This window comes from Astyanax mexicanus, chromosome 8 (genome assembly GCF_023375975.1).
Source record: "Astyanax mexicanus isolate ESR-SI-001 chromosome 8, AstMex3_surface, whole genome shotgun sequence".
NCBI lineage: Eukaryota > Metazoa > Chordata > Actinopteri > Characiformes > Acestrorhamphidae > Astyanax > Astyanax mexicanus.
The window spans coordinates 49,946,666-49,965,826 of NC_064415.1; the positions used below are offsets into that span (position 1 = coordinate 49,946,666).

Sequence of the window (19,161 nt, forward strand, 5' to 3'; positions counted from 1 at the left end):
AGAAGTTCTCTGCTTAAAGTATTAAAAAAAAATACTAGAAAACGCTAGAATTCAGCGTTGTGGTTAGTGAGTAAATCACTACCAAGCTGACCGCTGTTAGAGTTGAGGCTGCAGAGTGGAGAAAGGGGGAAAGGCTCACTTATTGTGCCTCGTGAAACTTTGCCAGTTACACGCTCCGGTAATCTCCAGGTGGAGGTAGAACCTGGTGTCCATGTGCCCTGGGGTGGTGTGTGAAAACCTTGGATAGGATTCGGTGAGTTTAGAGTATATTTAAACATGTTTTCTGACCAAATTGCCGAATAAATAGAGGAATAAAATAGCGCTAATTAGCCTAGCGGCTAACGCGTTTTGTTATGCTAAGCTAGCCCATTGAATCTAGCCTGTGATAAGCTAATGCTAAGCTAATTTAGCCTACGCTAAGCTAATGTGTTGAATTTAGCTTATTAAGCTTATGCTAAGCTAACCCTCGTGTATATATTTCAAGCCTGAGGCTATGCTAACGCTATTGGTTAAGGTGTGAGATGAGTTTATCCACTTATAAATGTAATTTTATGGAACGGTGGAGATTTATTAAGCTGTATTTTGGATGTTTAAGACCTGTTTTGAATGTAATACTGTTAAAAGTAATGTTTTTTTACTGAGTTCGGTTATGTAAGTGTATTTAAATAAAAAAGTTAAGAGTTATGTGAAACTCAGACACTGTTTTATGTAAGTTAAACAGGCCAGTTTTTTTGTTGGGTGGAATGGATTGGATGATCTTCCCGAACACTCCTCGTGTCGTTCAGCTGCACACGGCCGGTGCAGTGCGCGGTGCTAGGATGGCGAGCCAAGCCCGAGGACCCAAGTGACTTCATTACACTTCATTCACATTTTCAAACACTTGATAGTGAACATTAAAGAAAATTTGTGGACTTTAAGATTATTTGAGTAAAAAGGACACTTTTATTTTATTTTTTTTGAAAGAAAGGACACTCTACAAAGATACTGAAAAGGGTTAAACTTTAATTGGTTGGATTACTGTTATTTAATTTTGATAATTTCTAAGTGGTTTTGATATTCATTTATTGTTTCTGCTACAGAGAATTGTTATTTTTTATTTTTTTGTTGATTGTTAAAGGGTATACTATTGGTGTAAAATAACCTAGAGGTTTAATTGGATAACACTAATTATAACAATACTTACCTTTAATTAATAATTCATCAGACATAGAAGGAAGAAATAATTAATTAGTTATAAAATACCTATAAATAGATTAAAATAATACTTACCTTAACTGCATAAATACATCTAAAATAAAGAACACCGGTGATTAGTGTGGAGAAATAATAGTAATTAGTATAATATTAAATATACAGAGTGAAATACAAAGGGAATACTTACCATTTTTTTGTATTGGTGACCAAGGTTATTGAAGGTTGTTTGAATTTCTTTTGGAAAACCAGTAACTGTGAATTGTTTGTTTATTTATTTTCAGAATTTATTTTTGTTAGTGTTTTATTTATCTACTGGTATTGATTCTGACATTTTAATACATGTTATTGCTGCCCAAATTCTGGTCTCATTTCTTCCATGTGTATTGCTCCTAGAGCGAACCTAACTGGTCCTAGAGTTATCCTAATTATTTTATCAAGTAACACTCATTGTAGTGGTCGTGTAATTGGGTCTATATATCTGTGGTGCTACATTTGTATATTGGTTAAACATTATATTTAAGGTCCGAATAAAAACGACCGCTGTGAGAACTGCCTTGTTCTTTGTTTACTTCCGTTCAGAGGGGGAGCCAAGACATGACGTGGACAAAGTGGGCGGGACTGGACGCGCTGGACGTCCAACTCCGCCTTCCCGCAGGCTGCAGTCAGTACTTGGGATTAGCCAGGCTCGCTGATGGCGGACACGTGTGGCCAAGTACCCCTGGGGTCCGGGCTAACGGTCCTTTCCCACCCGCTTATGTACATCAAGGTGCTGGTGCAGGTACGGCCGCTGCTGACGAGCTTATTACTGAACGCTTAGCTGGCTGGGCGCTAACCGCCGCTGGGTCCGCTGTAGCTGCGGAGGAGGAGCCGCTGCTGGACACAGAGAGAGCTAGCTAACATGCTAACAAACCTAGATTAGCTAGATATCTGACAGGCGTTAGCCGGTGTGCTGTCAATGTGTGCTACCCATCGATATGTGCTTCTTGCCACCAGTGCGCATGCGTGGGCCCACATTTTTTAAAAAAGTTTTTAATCATGTTTTTGTGTGTTTTAACCCTTTTAGACCCCTTTTAGATGCTTTTTCGGTTAATAATCACTGGCAACTAAAACCCCAAAACTTTAAAGTACATATGGTTATTGTAAATAATATTTACAGTGGCATTGTTTTTTTTAGGCCAAAACTTAATGTTACTGTATGAAAGCTGTAATAGTCTGTAATTAAAAGTAATATGCTGTGATAGGGCTGGGCGATATGGAAAAAAATCTTATTACGATATAGTTTTTCATATCAGCCGATATCGATATGTATCACGATATAAATCAAATCACTTTCTGTTACACTTAAAGGTTTCTATTTTTACTCAGAAGTGACAGAATAAGGGAGTTATGGACAAAATCACTAGCAGGCTCAGAGCCTTGTGGACAGACACTAGGATGTTAACATCTTGCCAGGTGGGTACAGCTTTTAAATTAATTTTAAAAAGGGGACAAATATATAAACTAAAAAATATGTAAGACCCTTTACATTATATGTCTGTTTAATTTAAATTGCAATAACACTTTATTTATTTTTATAAAATTATATTTAATCAAAAGATCATTCCCCTCCCTGAATGCAGGCAACTACATAAAGCAAAATACAAGAGTATATCACAGTGTTCATTTTGACAGGTGATTTTGATACAGTCTTAGTCTTTTCACTAAAATGTATAATAGTTTTAGTTACATTTTAGTCTATCGGATATTATTAGTTTTAGTCAGATTTCAGTCTAGTTTAATTTTGGTCATATAAAAAGTATGTATTACATATGTTTTACTGTTTTTCTATTTTCTATTTGTTGTAATTTTAGATAATTTACTGCTTATGTTTTTTTTTTAAATAAGAGCCTTTAGTTTTTTTTTCATTTAAATTAAGCTAACATTTAAATATTTAAAAAAAAAAGTGGCCTATAATGGAGGTGGGAGGAATAAAGTCAAGTTTCTGAAATGATCCACTTCTACTGCAGTACAGATTTATACTAACATTACTGGCTTTCAGTAGACTAGACTTACATTACTTAAGTGTATTTAAAACTCCAGTTCAGTAACAGCAATGTTTAGCTCAGTTCAAATACAGCTAGACAGATTATATAATCTTCTGTATTTAGTAAAATATCCAGCATAACAGACTCTCTATCTGTTAAAAACTATAAAACACAAAGACAGAGGAGAATGCTGCCCTCAGGGTTTTCTAACAGAAACAGTGAGAGTTAGGAAAAAAGATGGAAAGTGCTTCCTTTCTGTGTGTTTATATACTAACCCCTCACTCGTGCTGAAGTTAACCTTAATTTACACGAAACGTGGATTAACACGGCTAACGTGCGTTACCCATTAGTTTATTAGAATGTAAAAAGCAGTGAAAGCATCTTAGCTAATGATGACAGATTGCACAGATCCCTTTTACACCTAAACATCGCTAACTTTAAACTGGAGACAAGCTAATCTAACTAGCAGCAAACAGAGCAGCGTTTACCTGCCTTCAGAAATCTGAACAAGCTCACCTCTCTAAATATCTTGGAGACGCATGCCTCATATTTAAAAGGTGAGTTTTCCAGTGTAGCGCCGCTGAATAGTATAAATGAAGTTTATCCAGTAAATGGGAGAGAAGGAGCCGCTATGTGAGGAGTTCAGAGTGGAGGGGCTCGGGGGGTGGGGCGGAGGGGGATGGTGGAGAGGGGAGGGGAGGGGTTGTACTGGGCTGAGCAGCAGTTCAGCGTGCTGCCTGATCTCGTGCTGCGCCTTTTCACAACGCTACTTAAACGGGAAATAGAAAATTTAGTTTATCGAATTTCTCGCCCCGACTTATCGCGATATATAGTTTCCTCGATAACTATCGATATCGTTTTATCGCCCAGCACTATGCTGTGACCTCTCTGTAATTTTACAATCCTACTAATCACATCTATTCTCTTAATTGTTCCCTGTTCAAATTTTACTGCTTTTTCTGCTATTTTTACGCTTACATATAGTTAGTTACACTATGGTAGCACGATTTGACAGGGTAGCACAAATCGTCAACACATCTGCTAGCTAGCTGTGGTTTTGGGGGGTATAATCAGAGACACTGCAGCGTTACAGTAGTACAACAACAGTAGCTTAGCTATATTGTATTGTGTTTATCTGTACAGGCAGCTGGTCAGATGCTAACTTATCTAGGTTAAATTCCTAGCTAAATAATTTACCTCTCTTCAGGGCTATGTTAAATAGCGTAAGGCAGGGACTGTGTAGTGATAGCAGGCTGGCTGATGCTATCATGCTGCACTTGTCATGACAAAGGTCATGTAAATGAAACTGTGTAGCTTAGCTTAGCTATCTTTTAAGAACCTGTCACAGCAGTTTAAACAGTTTGGTTAGCTAACGCGTGGTTAGCTAGCTAACTGGCTAGAAGTTCCTGTGTAAACGTAAACTAGCTAACTAAGGGCAGCTTTCTTTGTTTAGCTAACCTAAGCTTTTTAGGTTAGCTAACTTAGGCTTTAACTGCTAGGGACCTGGAGCTAATGTTAGCTACTGTTATTAGCTAACCTAGCTATCTAGCTAGTTTTCCGGTGTTGTGTTGATTTCTGCTATCCTGTCAAAACGTGCAACCATGGTGCATATTTGTAGATAACGCAGCTCACATTAAATATCTTGTTAAACAGCTGGTAGCTCAGGGTGTTTTTATAGGTTAAAGGCACAATATCGTGTTATATATGTTCCCAGTAGAATATTTGGCCTAGCCAAATGGCTTAAATCACTATCCTGTCCTATATCTGCTAATTGTTGTGTCGCTTATATTTACGCTTTAGCAAACTAGAATCGTTTGTAATTTGTTAAAATGAATAACACTTAGTCATAATCATAATGAGTTATTATATTTAAAGAAATAAACGCACGTAAATATTGTGGCGTGTGTGTGTGTGGCTGCTGTGTGCCTGTCTCTATGTGCCCGCCTCTGTGTGCCTGTGTGTGAGTGGATGTCAGGTGTGGGGCCTCCCTTTTAGGTGGGGTTATGCAGAGTGGTGGGCACCACTCTGAATCTACCATCCGGTAGATTCCTAGTTGGTTGAGTGACCTTAGGGCTGTTTATGCTGTGTGAGCAGTTGGGTTTCGCTCTCCTAGCCTTGTTAAAGGCTATAAGTGAGTGGCAAGCCTGTTAATAAAGAGCTGTTGAGTACTTGCAATGAGTCTCACGAGTCCTCCTTCCTCTTCCACGCCACATTTGGTGTCAGAAGCGGCCCTGCTGGATGATATGGAGCTGCTGGCAGGGGAAATCGAACGGCTGAAGAGGATAACGGCGGACGAGGGGCAAGACTCACCAGCGGAGTGGACCCAGACCGGACGGCGCCAGCAGGGTGTCCGAAGGTCGAGCCCGCGGAACCGATGGCGCGAGGACGGCGGCGCCTGCTCCCAGAGTGGACGGCGCGATGATGTCAGCGCCGGCTCGCGGAGCGCATGGCATGGAGTCGGTGGCGCCGGCTCCCAGAGTGGACGGCGCGCTGACGGCGAGCTTGACGGCTCATCCCCGCCTGTCATTCTATGACGGCAGCGCTGACTGGACGGCCTTCGAAGCCCAGCTGGAGATCGTGGCGGGCCGTGCGGGCTGGACGGATGCTGAGACGGCGGCCAACCTCTGTCTGGCGCTGCAGGGAGACGCACTGAGGGTGCTGATCGAGCTTCCCGCGGAGTGCCGCAGCGAGCTGTCTGACTTGACGCGGGCGCTGAGAACCCATTTCAGCCGTCAACCTTCCGAGGCGGCCGCCAAAATGCTAGCGCCGGCAGCGGGGAGAGACTTTGGGCGTGCTGGCATCTGAGATGGCTCTGCTAACCCGCCAAGATTATCCGGCATTTCCGGAAGCTGGATAATTTCCTGCGCGCCCTAGAGCCAGACGAGCTGCGCATACATGTGAGACTGGCCGACCCACAGACCCTGGAGGCCGCGGTGGAGGTGGCTGAGCGGTCCGAACTCATCCTGTCCAGCCATCCGGAACCGTGGGGGGCGTCGCCCGGAGCCCATGATCCACCGAGATGGAGGCGGAGCCGGCCTGGGGCGCAACTGGAGTGCTGGCATTGCGGGGGGCGTGGCCACAAGCGAGCGCAGTGCGGCCGGCCGGGAAACGGAGCCGGGACCACCAAGTGAGGGTTACGGTGGCCCCAGGGATTCTAGGCTTACCCTCGGAACCTGATCACGGAGCTGTCGGACCCGGCGGCTATTTTCTGAAGTGCACGCTGAATGGAGTGACGGTGGACGCGCTGGTGGACACGGGCTCGTCAGTATCGCTGATAAAGCCTGAGCTCGCGAGGGGTGTGGCAGGCGAGTTTGTGGTGGACTACAGCCGGCGCATCGCGCTCTCTTGAGTCACCGGAGATCCCATCGCTCTCCTGGGATTAACGGAGCTGACAATTGATGTTGACAAGGGCCCCTTTCAGCAGGAGTTCTGGGTTGGGCACATCAATGATCCGTGCATTCTGGGCAAGGACCTGCTCGCACGCGTTGGTGCCGTCATTGATTGTGCACGGGGCTCGGTTCTGGTGACTGGACTCCCCGTAGAGGAACATGACGAGTGCGGGGTAAGTGAGCCGTTGGGGGGGGGGGATGCGTGTGATTCGGTGCACGTTATGTTCGAGGGTCCGTTAGATGCGGGGTTAATTATCGATCCGATAGAAGAGATGCTGGAGCGCAGTTGTGTGGGCTTATCAGAGCCCCAACAACTGCGCTTACGCGACCTGATTGAGCGTTTTCGCGCTAGCTTAGCTGTGTCTTAGCATGAGTGTACTAGGACTTGCCTGGCGTTTCATTCTATAAACACAGGTGACGCCCAGCCCATCAGGCTGAGACCGCACCGTCTGGCATTACCGAAACCGGTAGCGGCTGAGCAGTTAGTCCGTGATATGGCAAGTGCGGGTGTTATTGAGCCTTCGAGCAGCCTGTGGTCGGCCCCGGTGGTACTTGCAAAAAAGAAGGACGGGAACTGGCGTTTTTGCGTTGATTATCGCCGACTTAACGCCGTCACGAAGCTCTACTCTTATCCGCTTCCCAGGATCGACGATACGCTAGATCAGCTATCGGGCTCAGCCTGGTTCAGCTCGCTAGATTTGAGGAGTGGGTATTGGCAGGTGTGTGCGCCGCCAAGAAAGGCCCCGCGAGGGCGCCCCGCGCCCCACTTCACCCCTATCAGTGCGGCGGCCCGATGGAGCGGGTGGCCGTGGATGTGTTGGGCCCCTTCCCGGTGACGGACTCTGGGAACCGCTATGTCTTAGTGGCGATGGACTATTTTACGAAGTGGCCGGAGGCCTACGCGGTGCCGGACCAAGGGGCGGTCACTACTGCGGATGTCCTGGTGTGGGAGTTCTTCTGCAGATTCGGGGTTCCGGAGGAGCTGCATAGCGACCAGGGGAGGAACTTCGAGTCGGAGGTCATGGCGGAGGTCTGCCGCATCTTGGGCATACATAAGACCAGGACGATGCCCCTTCATCCACAGAGTGACGGGCTGGTGGAGCGTTTTAATCGCACGCTGGCAGCGCAGTTGGACATGGTGTCGAGCAAGGGCCAGCGTGACTGGGACAAACATCTACCAGTCGTGCTGCTGGCCTGCCGCTCGGCCGTGCAGGAGACGACAGGATTCACGCCGGCCCTGCTTATGTTTGGTCGCGAGCTGAGGACGCCGGTGGCTCTGGCTTTCGGGGCGCCTCCTGATGGGGGCGAGCACGCTACGGACGCGCCCACTTTCGTTTCGCATCTTCTGTCCTCACTGGATTTAGCGCACGGGCTCGCGCGCTCGAACCAGTCTGCTGCCGGACGGAAGCAGAAACGCGCGTATGATACGCGCTGCTTTGGGGAGCCTTTATCTGTGGGGGCGAGGGTTTGGCTGTACAACCCTCAGCGTAAGAAGGGACTGTGCCCGAAGCTTCAGTCGGCATGGGTGGGTCCGTGCTTGGTGCTGTCCAGGCTTGGGGAGGTGGTGTACAGGATCCGGTGGGGCAGGCGCAGAATGATTGTGCACCGGGACAGGCTGGCCCCATATAGGCCGAAACTGCTGGACACTGGGGACGGCGGTGCAGAACCTGCCGGCCCTGCACCTGAGCCTGACCAGAACTCTGACTCTGTGGAACCACTGGCGGGTGGCGCTTTGCCCGGCCCCTCCAGGCTGCCGCGGGTGAGGAGGCCGCCCGCCCGTCTTCAGGACTTTGTGTGTGACTGATTGTAAAAAAAAAAAAAAAGTGTTTTGTTGTTCATGGAGTTATTGTTGGGTTTGTGGGGTCGCCCGGACGGCTGACCCTTGAGGGGGGGGGCTATGTGGCGTCTGTGTGTGTGTGTGTGTGTGGCTGCTGTGTGCCTGTCTCTATGTGCCCGCCTGTGTGTGAGTGGATGTCAGGTGTGGGGCCTCCCTTTTAGGTGGGGTTATGCAGAGTGGTGGGCACCACTCTGAATCTACCATCCGGTAGATTCCTAGTTGGTTGAGTGACCTTAGGGCTGTTTATGCTGTGTGAGCAGTTGGGTTTTGCTCTCCTAACCTTGTTAAAGGCTATAAGTGAGTGGCAAGCCTATTAATAAAGAGCTGTTGAGTACTTGCAATGAGTCTCACGAGTCCTCCTTCCTCTTCCACGCCACAATATTTTTAATTGTAGATCAGCGCATGCTCCGAGCTGCTAGGTAGCACATATCGACGGGTAGCACAAATCGACATAACACAGCGAGGCGCGTCCTTTGGTACTAAGGTTATTGCTCTCGGTTTTAGCTAACTGCCACAATAAACCACGTTTTTTATATAAAATATATATCAAATAATATAACCTAGCTTACAAGCTGTCTAGAACAGTTCCACATGTGGCTGTGTGGATATGAGCTATTGGTGTATGGCCAGTTTCATTCAGTCTTAGCCCGTGTTGAATCTGATAGCTAGTGGTAGTGTCACCTCTAACATGAATCTGCTCTAATACTGTTATTTAAAAACTCCCAGCAATTTCTCTATGTGGTCTGATATAATTATAATAAAAATAATAATAATAATAATACAAAACAAGATGTTATATTTTCTTGTGTGTATCATTTGTTAATAGTACTGCTTTATAATAATGTGAATTACTTTAGTACGTTAGTGTTCTGCATTACACTGCCTGTTAAAAAGTTGTCCATTAGCAATGCTGTATGGCCCAGACAAGCTCAGGGTTCATACGGTCGTGAAGAAAAATATTTTGAAATGGCTGTTTCCAGGCCTGGATAAATTTTGGAAAAATAAAAATAACCTGAAAGGTGGGGAAAAAAGTCATGGATATTTTTTCTACAAATCTTTGTGTTTCTGTTTATTGATGGAGAAAATCTATTTTGAGCTAACAAATACGTCATCTTAGAGTTAATTTGGTTATTTAGTCCTACACAATGGAGCTCTCAGGATCTGACACACATTTTATTATTAAAGTTTGTGTGTCAGCATTTTTAAAAGATTCATTTTAGGCCTACTATAATCAATTTTGGTTATAGTTTTAGTTGCTTTTTGATTTTATTGTCCATGTCTGCACTGATGTTTTGGTCATGAAAAATCGTATGCATAAAAAATTTGTCTTGAAGACATGGAAAAGTAAAAAAAAAAAATCATGGAAATGTGTTGGTTAAAAGGTGTATGAAACCTGCAAGCTGCTTTTTTATTTTCTCATTTACTGCTCTTCACCGGTCAGACCTCTTAATTTTTTTCTTCACTTTAGTCCAATGTTAAGGTGAGTTAAGGTGTTGTTGCCATGTGGGTCAGCCAGACGTCTTCTTGTAGCAGTTTTCTCCAGTTTCCAAAAGTCTTTTGAGGGTGTAGGAAACAGTACTCAACACTCACTGGCTTCATCTATAATTTCTCTTAAAGACTTATACTTTACATTGTTAAGAGAGAGTTGACCCTTAAAGGCCATGGCAATTTACTGCAAACATTTGTACACTTGATTTTGTACCCTTTCACCAATTAAAAAGCTTGTGTTCTTGTATAAATCATTTTGGGGCTGATGTGGAATTGCTGTAGCTTTTCTTTTATAAGAGGTATCTGCTGAGTAATAGAAGATCTGAAAACATTAAAACACTCCTTAGGATAAAAAAAAAGATTTTCACTCCCACTTACAGATGTTTTTATGCCTGCTAGCTGCTTATCTTTTAGAGGATTTTATTATTGAACGTAAAACATTTATCAGTCATCAGAGGTTTCTCATTACATTGGGAAAACTGATTTTGTGACCAAGATGGGGCGATGTGTATTGGAATATAAACAGTCTAACCTCTGTTTCAGGTGGGACATGAACCTCTTCCACCCACTCTAGGCCGGAATTTGTTTGGCAGACAGGTGTATCAGCTTCCAGGCCTATTTGCTTATGGTAAGATTTTGCATACTGTTTTGTGCAACTTCTTTTTATTTCCATGTAATCAGTTTGATTGTACAGCCTGCTAATGTCCTGCTGCAGGTGTGTTGTTTTGCATAGTGATCTACAAAGATACATTTGTATGCATTGTTAATATAGAACTGTTGTTGCCTTTCTATAGATTTGTTTGTTGATTAAAGCTTAAGGCTGTAGTAGCAGTTGCAGGACATGCTGGTTATTCTTGAATTCGGTCTTTTACCTTGAGCTACTCCAGTCAGACAAAAGCAAAATGTCTGATTTAATGCTCACAGCATGGTTTACTTGTTAGATTTAGGCTTAATCTGATAAAAGCTTTTGGTCCAGATCATTATTGGCTCAGACTCTTTGGACATGTAATCCCGTTGGACTAAAGCGCATATAGCGATTTTGCTACAGTAGGGATGCTCAATTACATTAAAGTCATATTGGAATTGATACATGCTTTAAAATGATTGGCATCAAATATGTCCCTGATATTTCACAATGAACTCAATGCTTGGACTAGTGGAGCCGGTTGCACCTGCTGTGCATAAGTTTGAAGGTTTTCTAAACAAAAACAGGATGCGCTGCTCAAACTAGTTTATATGTAGAGCTTTTTTTTAGACTATTTAAACCTATCCCAAAGTACTTAAAATCATTGGCCAAGTAAATAATTTACCTCCAGGTGTATTTATGGTGGTGGTTTAAATTTGCAGAAATTGCAGAACTAATTCCGTGGTTTTGTTTTGTCAGAAACTGTTATGTCACATTTTATTGTTGCTGGATAAGCGGAGACAGTTCTCAAGGGTTTGTTATACACCTGAAGTAAATTTTTTGAGCTTACTTGTAAACTAAAACTAATACCGACTTGTGTGATCAATGCATGCTAATTGGCTAATATGTTTTTTTTTTAATTAGTATATACTGTCTTGTATTCTTGGCTGTTAAATTAAAAGTGGGACTCTTCATATACTTATTGATATCAGCAACATCCTACAATTTTTATATTGGTGTGTTCCTTTAGGGATAGCTGCTGTCTTGACTTCAAAACAAACACAAGTAACCGAAAAAAGATTTTAAAATGAAATAAATACAGATCTCTGCTCATCCTGCTCATACACGGATTATGATGTAAGGTCAGACAATGAAGAGTGAGTGTAAATTGGACTTTAAAAATGTCTTCTTTTTTTAAAAAAGGTCTTGTGAAAGTCTTTATTGTATCTAAGATTCTTAAACTTGTGTAAGTGTTTTAGTAGTTTGCTCTAGTTGTTCAGTGTACGTGTGTTGTTATGGTGTTATTTTGCTGTGTCTTAAATTTCTGTGCTTTAAACAGAATGCCATATTTTTTTTTTTTTTTTTTTTTTTTTTTTTTTTTTACAGCAAAACACATAATAAAGATCGATGGAAAATCCGGCCTGTTCAACGGCCTCGCCCCCAATCTTGTTGCAAGGACCATTGGCACTGTTGTTCAGAGAAAAGTGTTGCAGGTAAGATTCAGGATTCTCTTCACTGTTTAAATTTAGTCTTTACCCAAGCAGAGCCATGCCGCTCATCAGTAATATAAGAAAGTGTGCATCATGACTGTGTTATGGACCAGCATGATAATGGAGATCAGATCATTCATTTGTGAATGAATGTATGAATCAGTTCGAAAGCTTTGCATTGACCTTTACTCTAGTTTGGTGCCAGCGACAGCTCCGAAGGTTATTTATGCTCTGCTTTTATTAACTGAACTTTTTTTTTATCCTCCCCAGAAATACCAAGAGAGCAATTTAGAGGCAAGCCCATCCTGACATTTGCTTTATATTATTACGTTGCAGCAGCATTAACTAGAATAATGTTTATAGTATCTTCACAATAAATATCTGTACAGTAATTTAAACTTATTTTAAGGTCTCCTAGCTCTTTGTGTACTGATTGCAGTCTACTCTTGAATTTTGCAGCAATATTTGTGGTAATAAATGTGCATGTATGCATAGTTTTCTGATAATGCTTTAACTTTTTAAAAATCTAGCTTAGTTTTGAATTTTCTCAAATATTTTTTCTGTCACTGTATTAAACAATACAAATACCAGCATTGGCATACGAGTGCATTTACAAAGGTGTGTAGACAAGCAATCAAGACAAAACTTCAATAACAGACATGTCTGTGCCTCTGCACTATGCCATGATAAATAGTAGCATATTCATTGTAGTATGCTTGGTGTAATGGTCATAATAGTAATATAATAGTGCATATAGTATCTGCTTTTAAAATTGGCCTGAGCATTTTGCATTTAACTGTATTGATATGTCACAGATTTACATGTTTAACTCAGAAATAATGACAAAGCCTATATTGCAAGTATGATTTTGTGGGAATGCTTGTGATTGCAAGTTTTTGAGGGACTGGTAACTACTAAGTAGTAACATTTACCCATGAGCACTGATTGATTAACGCAAGGCAAGTTATATTGTGCATTTTAAACAAAAGGCAATTTATACAAACAAAAAAAATTGGAAATTGCAGTTCCCACAGAAAGTGTGATTGCAGCTCAGCAGTGTTGCTGTGCTGAAGGTGTTGATTGTTAGGTTGTTGCTAGGTGTGATATAGCTCTTGTTTGATGTTGACGCCCAGTTTGATGTGATAAGTGAACATCGCACAATTCATTCTTAAGATGCAAAATCATATGATGATGATGTTATGAAATGTATGCAAGTCAGATAGGTGCAAATAGCATAAAGTATAAACCTATGATGTTAGTTCTATGAAAAGTGTGAACTACACTAACTACTGTTTGGGTATCAGAATTGTATTTATTATTATTTTTATATATTTTTTTAAGTTTACTGTGTGAATATTATTGCACTTATCTAAATGCTCCATACAAGCTTAAATATTAGATTCTACTACAAGCTGTGCTTCAGAATTTGGAATAAAATGAGCATATTAAAACACACCTCGGGGAAAAAATGAGACCACTTAAAAAATAATCAAAAGGAAGAAAGATGATAACAATCCATCAAACCAAGCTGAACTGCTTGAAGTTATCCAAAAGCAGTGTGTAAGACTGGTGGAGAAGAACATGTCAAGATGCATGAATGCTGTGATTATTTTATGAATAACTTTATGAAACTTTATGAATATGAACTTTTTTCTTTGCATTATTTAGGTCATTTTCTGCAAATACACGCTCTTAATGGCAATAATTTTATTTAGAGTTTGGCAGAAATGTTGTCTGTAGTTTATAAAATAAAACAACAACAACAACGTTCATTTTACTCAAACCTATAAATAGCAAAATCAGGAAAACTGATTCAGAAACTGAAGTGGTCTCTTATTTTTTTTCTAGAGTTGTGTATTGGACAGACTGTATAGTAAAATCTTACTGTTTTTTTCCCTCAGGTTATGAGCAGTAGCCAGAAGAAAGAGGAAGGCTCGTTGCCACATGTAATCAATGAGGTAAGTCACTCCTTTATCTTCACTGATTTGCCTGGTTGTGTACTTCGTTCATTCAGTGTGTATGCTAGTACCTTTCACTTCACTTATTTTAACTGTTAACAATTGTAATGTTTTGAACATTTGAGATTGTTGTCTAGTTTGGTCTGATTGATCATGGACCAACTAAACCATCAAACTCAAACACACACACAACCCTGTGCTTTTCTCCATGAGGGGTATAAAATATTTGTGCACTGGTCAAATTATATCTTGAATTAATTTTCTTAGTAAAAATGTTTAAGCCTTATCCAGATGAGATTAGTTTCTTAGTAGGTCCTAGGGTGATTTTCTCTTTTATGGGGTCCTGCGTGATTTTATTCACGTCCAGAAAGTCCATGTATGTTTTTACAGGCTGAATTACCTACTGTTTTTCGTTGAACTCCGGTAATTTTATTCCCGCTCTGACACACATTTCTGAGTTTCGTTACCTCGCGTTTTATAAAATAGCTTTTTGTCCACTGCCACGCACCGTAGTTACACTTTGGGCGCCCGTTTCCACAGAGATCCACGTAAACATAACAGCGAGTGGAAACGGAGGAGCTAATAAACGTGATGTCATGTGACTGAGAAAACCAAAAAACTCACTGGCCCTCCTGTTTTTTCAATTGCAGTCCAGATGCAAGAGTTTTATCACTAAGTGTGAAATATTTTTCACAGATGTCCTCCTGAGACAATAATACCCTCCGGAGAGGATTTATATTTGTCATTTATTTACTTGTCTATACTTTTGTATTATCTGTCTTCACTCAAAATAAATTATATTTATCAACATTACAGACAACCAAGGAGATGATCGCACGCTCCTGTGCCACAATAGTCACACACCCATTCCATGGTAATATTCTTACATTTTTATTTGTTTTTGTAAAATTGTCATTTTGTCAATTGGATTTAAACTTTTTGGAATCATGCTTAGATAATGTATTATGTTCTATTGTCTGTTCTCAGTGATCACCCTTAGATGCATGGTCCAGTTTATTGGAAGAGAAGCAAAGTACAGGTAAATCTTTCTGTGTCTCTCTGTCTTACTCTCTCTTGCCCTCTCTATCTGTCTTTATTGCTTTTCTCCCTGTCTCTCTCACCCCTGTATTAATGTGCAAATATTGACATACTCTCTCACTCTTTTTAGTGGTGTCTTTGACTCCATCATCACAGTCTACAGAGAAGAGGGAATCCTTGGATTTTTTGCGTATGTACTAAAATAAACCTTGAAAATCAGCACTTTATTTTTTTTTCGGCTTGTGGAAATTTCAAGGGTTTCTTTTTCTTTTATCACATATTAATAACTGTGTGTCTGTGTTTAAATAGTGGCCTCATCCCACATCTTGTTGGGGATGTTCTCTCTCTGTGGATCTGCAACTTGCTTGCTCATCTCATCAATACATACGCAATAGATGACTCAGTAAGTCTGTGTACTAATGATGTGCATTTACTAGGACCATGTAACAAACTCAGCACTTTGTGAATTTGTAGGATATAAATAAAAAAAATCTAAATGCTAGTTTTGCGTTATTGTGCCAAGTCATGAAAAATCATACTCCTTAGTTTTTAAATTTTTGGCTTCTGTAACTAGTTATATTGTATGATAGTGTTTGTTGTGGTTATTGGTAATAATATTTTTCTATAATACACAGCCCCCTTTTTTATGAACTTCTTACAGTGTCAGTTTTTGTTATCTCTTGTAGATGAGTCACACAGATGAAATAAAGAACTGCTCCCAGGCTGTGACCGGGGTAAGTGTCATGGCCAGCTTAATTTTGAGAAAAATGTGTTTTGTTGGTTACCTGTCTAATACGTGTTTTTTCTATGGTTCAGTTTTTCGCCAGTATGCTGACATATCCATTTCTATTGGTGTCCAACCTGATGGCAGTTAATAACTGTGGGTGAGTAATGTGTTTGGTTTGTTATTGGACAGTAACCTTGGGATAATTCAGTAGATTATCACGATAATGTACATGTTTGTAAAAATCTAAATTAATAAAATGAAAATTTTGCTCATTGTCTGGTGGTATTGGTTCATTAATGAGTTCTTCAGTAAACCAATATTAAAGTGCTGCTTATTTGCCCTCTGTTGTAGGTTGGCTGGCGGTCTACCACCCTATGCTGCCGTTTACCCCACCTGGCTTGACTGCTGGAGTCACCTAAGCCGGGAGGTCAGTAACATGCATGCACACGCTGACTCACACTTGGACATTGTACTGAGGATACTCTATTATTGCCGTGCTTTCAGCCCTTATCCAATAGCCCAGGGCTTTAGGGAATGTCTAACTATTCCTGCATTCCTAATTTCTTTCTTTCTGTCTTTTTCTTTCTTTCTCAGGGCAATATGAGCAGAGGCAACAGTTTATTCTTCAGAAAGTTACCAGCGGGGAAGACATATGCCATTGAACAGAAGCGATTTTTCTGAATGGGACGCCAACAGTGTAGTCTTTAATTGTGTTAATATAAATGAATTGGCCTGATGGCCTTGGTCTGGGAACTCCTAATCCTTTGTATGCACTTGTTTACGATTACTTTTTTTTTTTTTTTTTTTTTTTAATAATCTGTTTTGGTCAGCTTCTAAAATTATTGTTACATCTTACAGAAGTTTTTTTTTCTCTCCATTTTGTTCACCAAAAGTTTGATTTAAGAACATACAGAGATTTATTTTAATATGTAGAGATTTGTATACATACCCTGAGAAAACAGACCTCAGTGGAAGTGTTTTAAAATCAGACCGGCTTTTGACAGTAAATAATAAAGAGCCAAAATACAATGCCACTGAATCGCCCTAAGAAAAAACAAATAAATGAAATAAATAGATTTAAACAGTCTCTCTTAACCCCGTTCCCATTGCTTCCTGTATCTGATGGGAAGGAGCTTATGACTCATGTACTTGTTGCCCAGCCATCATCCATACTGACTGACTGACAGACTGATTGACTGACCGATTGATTGATTGATTGTTGGACTAATAGAAAAGTTTCTCCTGTGCTGGAAATGTGCATGTAGCTGTTGAACTGAGTTTTGTTTAATGGCAGCCTGGCTGTCTGCCTGCTGCCTGTGTATGCCCACGTGTGTTCTCATGCAGCCCAAGAAGCTGAGGCTCATGTGAGTGTGGGTCCAGGTTTGGGCCGTGGAGGAAACGCCCACAAACAGCTGAAACGGGTAGGAGTCTATGAAGTCCACTGGGACGAGCAAGGTGTGGTAGGAACTCCCTCTCCCTCCTCCTGCTCTCCTCGGCTCCTTACCTGTTCAGATGCAGTCGGGTCGTATATTTGTACTAACATTCTATTTGATCCAAATAAATTTAAGTATGCCTTTTGTCTGCCTGGTCGTGTGATCTCTCTAGAGTATTAATTACTGGGTAACTACACAAGTGAAAGTGTGGAGGCAAATGTGGTGCTCATAAGCACCCCCTAAAACAGGGGTGTCTAAACTTTGTTTGTTGGGGGCCAGAAGGAGAAATATCTCTGCAGTCACAGGACTTTGTAATAAAACAAATAATGAAATATACTACTCATAATAATACATTTTCTTGATTACTATAATTTTACTTAAGTAACTATATTTATCTATCTTTGACAGTGTTGTTTAAACTAAGATCTTTCATGTTCATGATGTTTTGTTTTATAATGTCTATTAATGATCGTACTATATTATACTATATACTGATTCCCGACAAATTAAACATACTTCTCTCTGAATAAAATTTTCCTAACGTGCCTGAATTTTTTTTTCGTTTAAAATTGGGTTTATGTCATAGCGACACCTAGCGTTCAAACTTTGAATCTCATTATAACCTTCTTAATAGCGGGCCAACTTTCATTTTATTTCTAAAACACCTCGCGGGCCGCTCCAAAAACAAGGAAACGGGCCGCAGTTTGGACACCCCTGCCCCAAAAGCACTTGTTGGTTGTTCTTATAAGATCAAACATTTGTAAAGGAAAATAACCATGAACTTGTTTTAGTTTTTTTTTATTTATTTTTTGGTTTGCAACATTGTATACACCATGACTGCAAAATATATAAATATCACCACTTCATTTTCCCTTTTCTTACTAAATATTAATCTCGGATTGTGGCTTTGATGTAATATACAGTTTCTTAATTTATATTAAATTACCGACAAATTTACTTTCAAGCACCATAAAAGCTTTTAGATAAGCTGAGGCAAAAACTCGGCTTCCTGTACAGAAATAAATAATCATGCTTCACGCAAACAAGAAAAAAATGTGGAAGCATTAATTTACTTACGTATGCCAGATTATGGTGAGAAGTGATTTACAGATATGCCTCGTTCAGCGACTACACTCAAACCACTAGATTCTGTATATCACAAGAATTTAAAATGTTTTACTGTGCCCGTACAGCACACATCACTGTTTACTGTATGGAAATGTTGAAAAAGGTGGTGTTCTCACTGGTTTATATCATTAAATGTGCTCCTATGGGTTAATATAACACTAAAGAACTGTAACTAACTTACTGTAGATTAGTGATGGGCAGGTGAAGCCTCATTGGGTGTATGCCACATTTTCCAAACTGTAGCGACACTGTGTTGCTGTATCACTTAATGGTGACATCTGCTGGACTTAAAAAGTCATTGCAAGCAACTGTATGCAAGGCACTGCATCGGTCACGTGGTTTTCCTTAAAATGATACACGCACCGACACAGGGGTTCGCCTTGTTTGCTCGGTGCATGCGCCGAGGTTTCAGTGTTGTCAGACCCATCGCTACCAAACGATACAGGAACTGTATCGGTCAATGTGATACGCGCACTGACACGGGGTTTCGCCTTGATAGAGGTTTCAGGGTCGTTAGACCCATCACTACTGTAGATCAGTGCACTGTGTAGTACTTCACTGTGTGGTGAAGAGCTGGCGCTGGGGGGCAGCAGTTCAAACCTACTAAAATCACAAACCGGAGAAGAAGAGAGGAAAGGAGCCACAGCGGAGGAAAAGATGGCGTCTCTGAATGACAGATCCGTCCAATTTATCCGGTGGTGGGACTTGGAACAGGCTCATGCTGCCGCGCTGTAATGCTGAACCGCTTGGATATGCCCCCCAAACTCGCGGGTATCAAATGGCGATTATAGGGGTCCAAGCACCCACCGTGCGGTAACCCAGTTTTTGTC

General features: G+C 41.2%; 2 protein-coding genes across 11 annotated transcripts in view; both read left to right on the forward strand.

Moving 5' to 3' along the window:
• The window catches only part of LOC125780473 (uncharacterized), a 105,619-nt gene that overhangs the window by 12,589 nt on the left and 73,869 nt on the right, over positions 1-19,161 (forward strand). The window lies entirely within an intron of this gene.
• On the forward strand, positions 961-17,347 carry LOC111196472 (mitochondrial carrier homolog 2). The gene is made up of 12 exons (XM_049482431.1): positions 961-1,972; positions 10,476-10,560; positions 11,944-12,050; positions 13,949-14,005; positions 14,822-14,879; positions 14,993-15,044; positions 15,174-15,233; positions 15,353-15,446; positions 15,730-15,777; positions 15,860-15,927; positions 16,122-16,197; positions 16,365-17,347. The coding sequence occupies exons 1-12, from the start codon at positions 1,886-1,888 to the stop codon at positions 16,449-16,451; spliced, it is 879 nt and encodes a 292-aa protein (XP_049338388.1). The 5' UTR covers positions 961-1,885; the 3' UTR covers positions 16,452-17,347.

What these genes read in the sequence shown, in the direction of transcription:
- LOC111196472 (XM_049482431.1), top strand. Translation starts at nt 1,886, where the DNA reads ATGGCGGACACGTGTGGCCAAGTACCCCTGGGGTCCGGGCTAACGGTC. An exon ending in AGTCACACACCCATTCCATG is followed by an intron (nt 14,880 to 14,992) that starts GTAATATTCTTA and finishes GTCTGTTCTCAG; the next exon opens with TGATCACCCTTAGATGCATG. An exon ending in GCTCCCAGGCTGTGACCGGG is followed by an intron (nt 15,778 to 15,859) that starts GTAAGTGTCATG and finishes TCTATGGTTCAG; the next exon opens with TTTTTCGCCAGTATGCTGAC.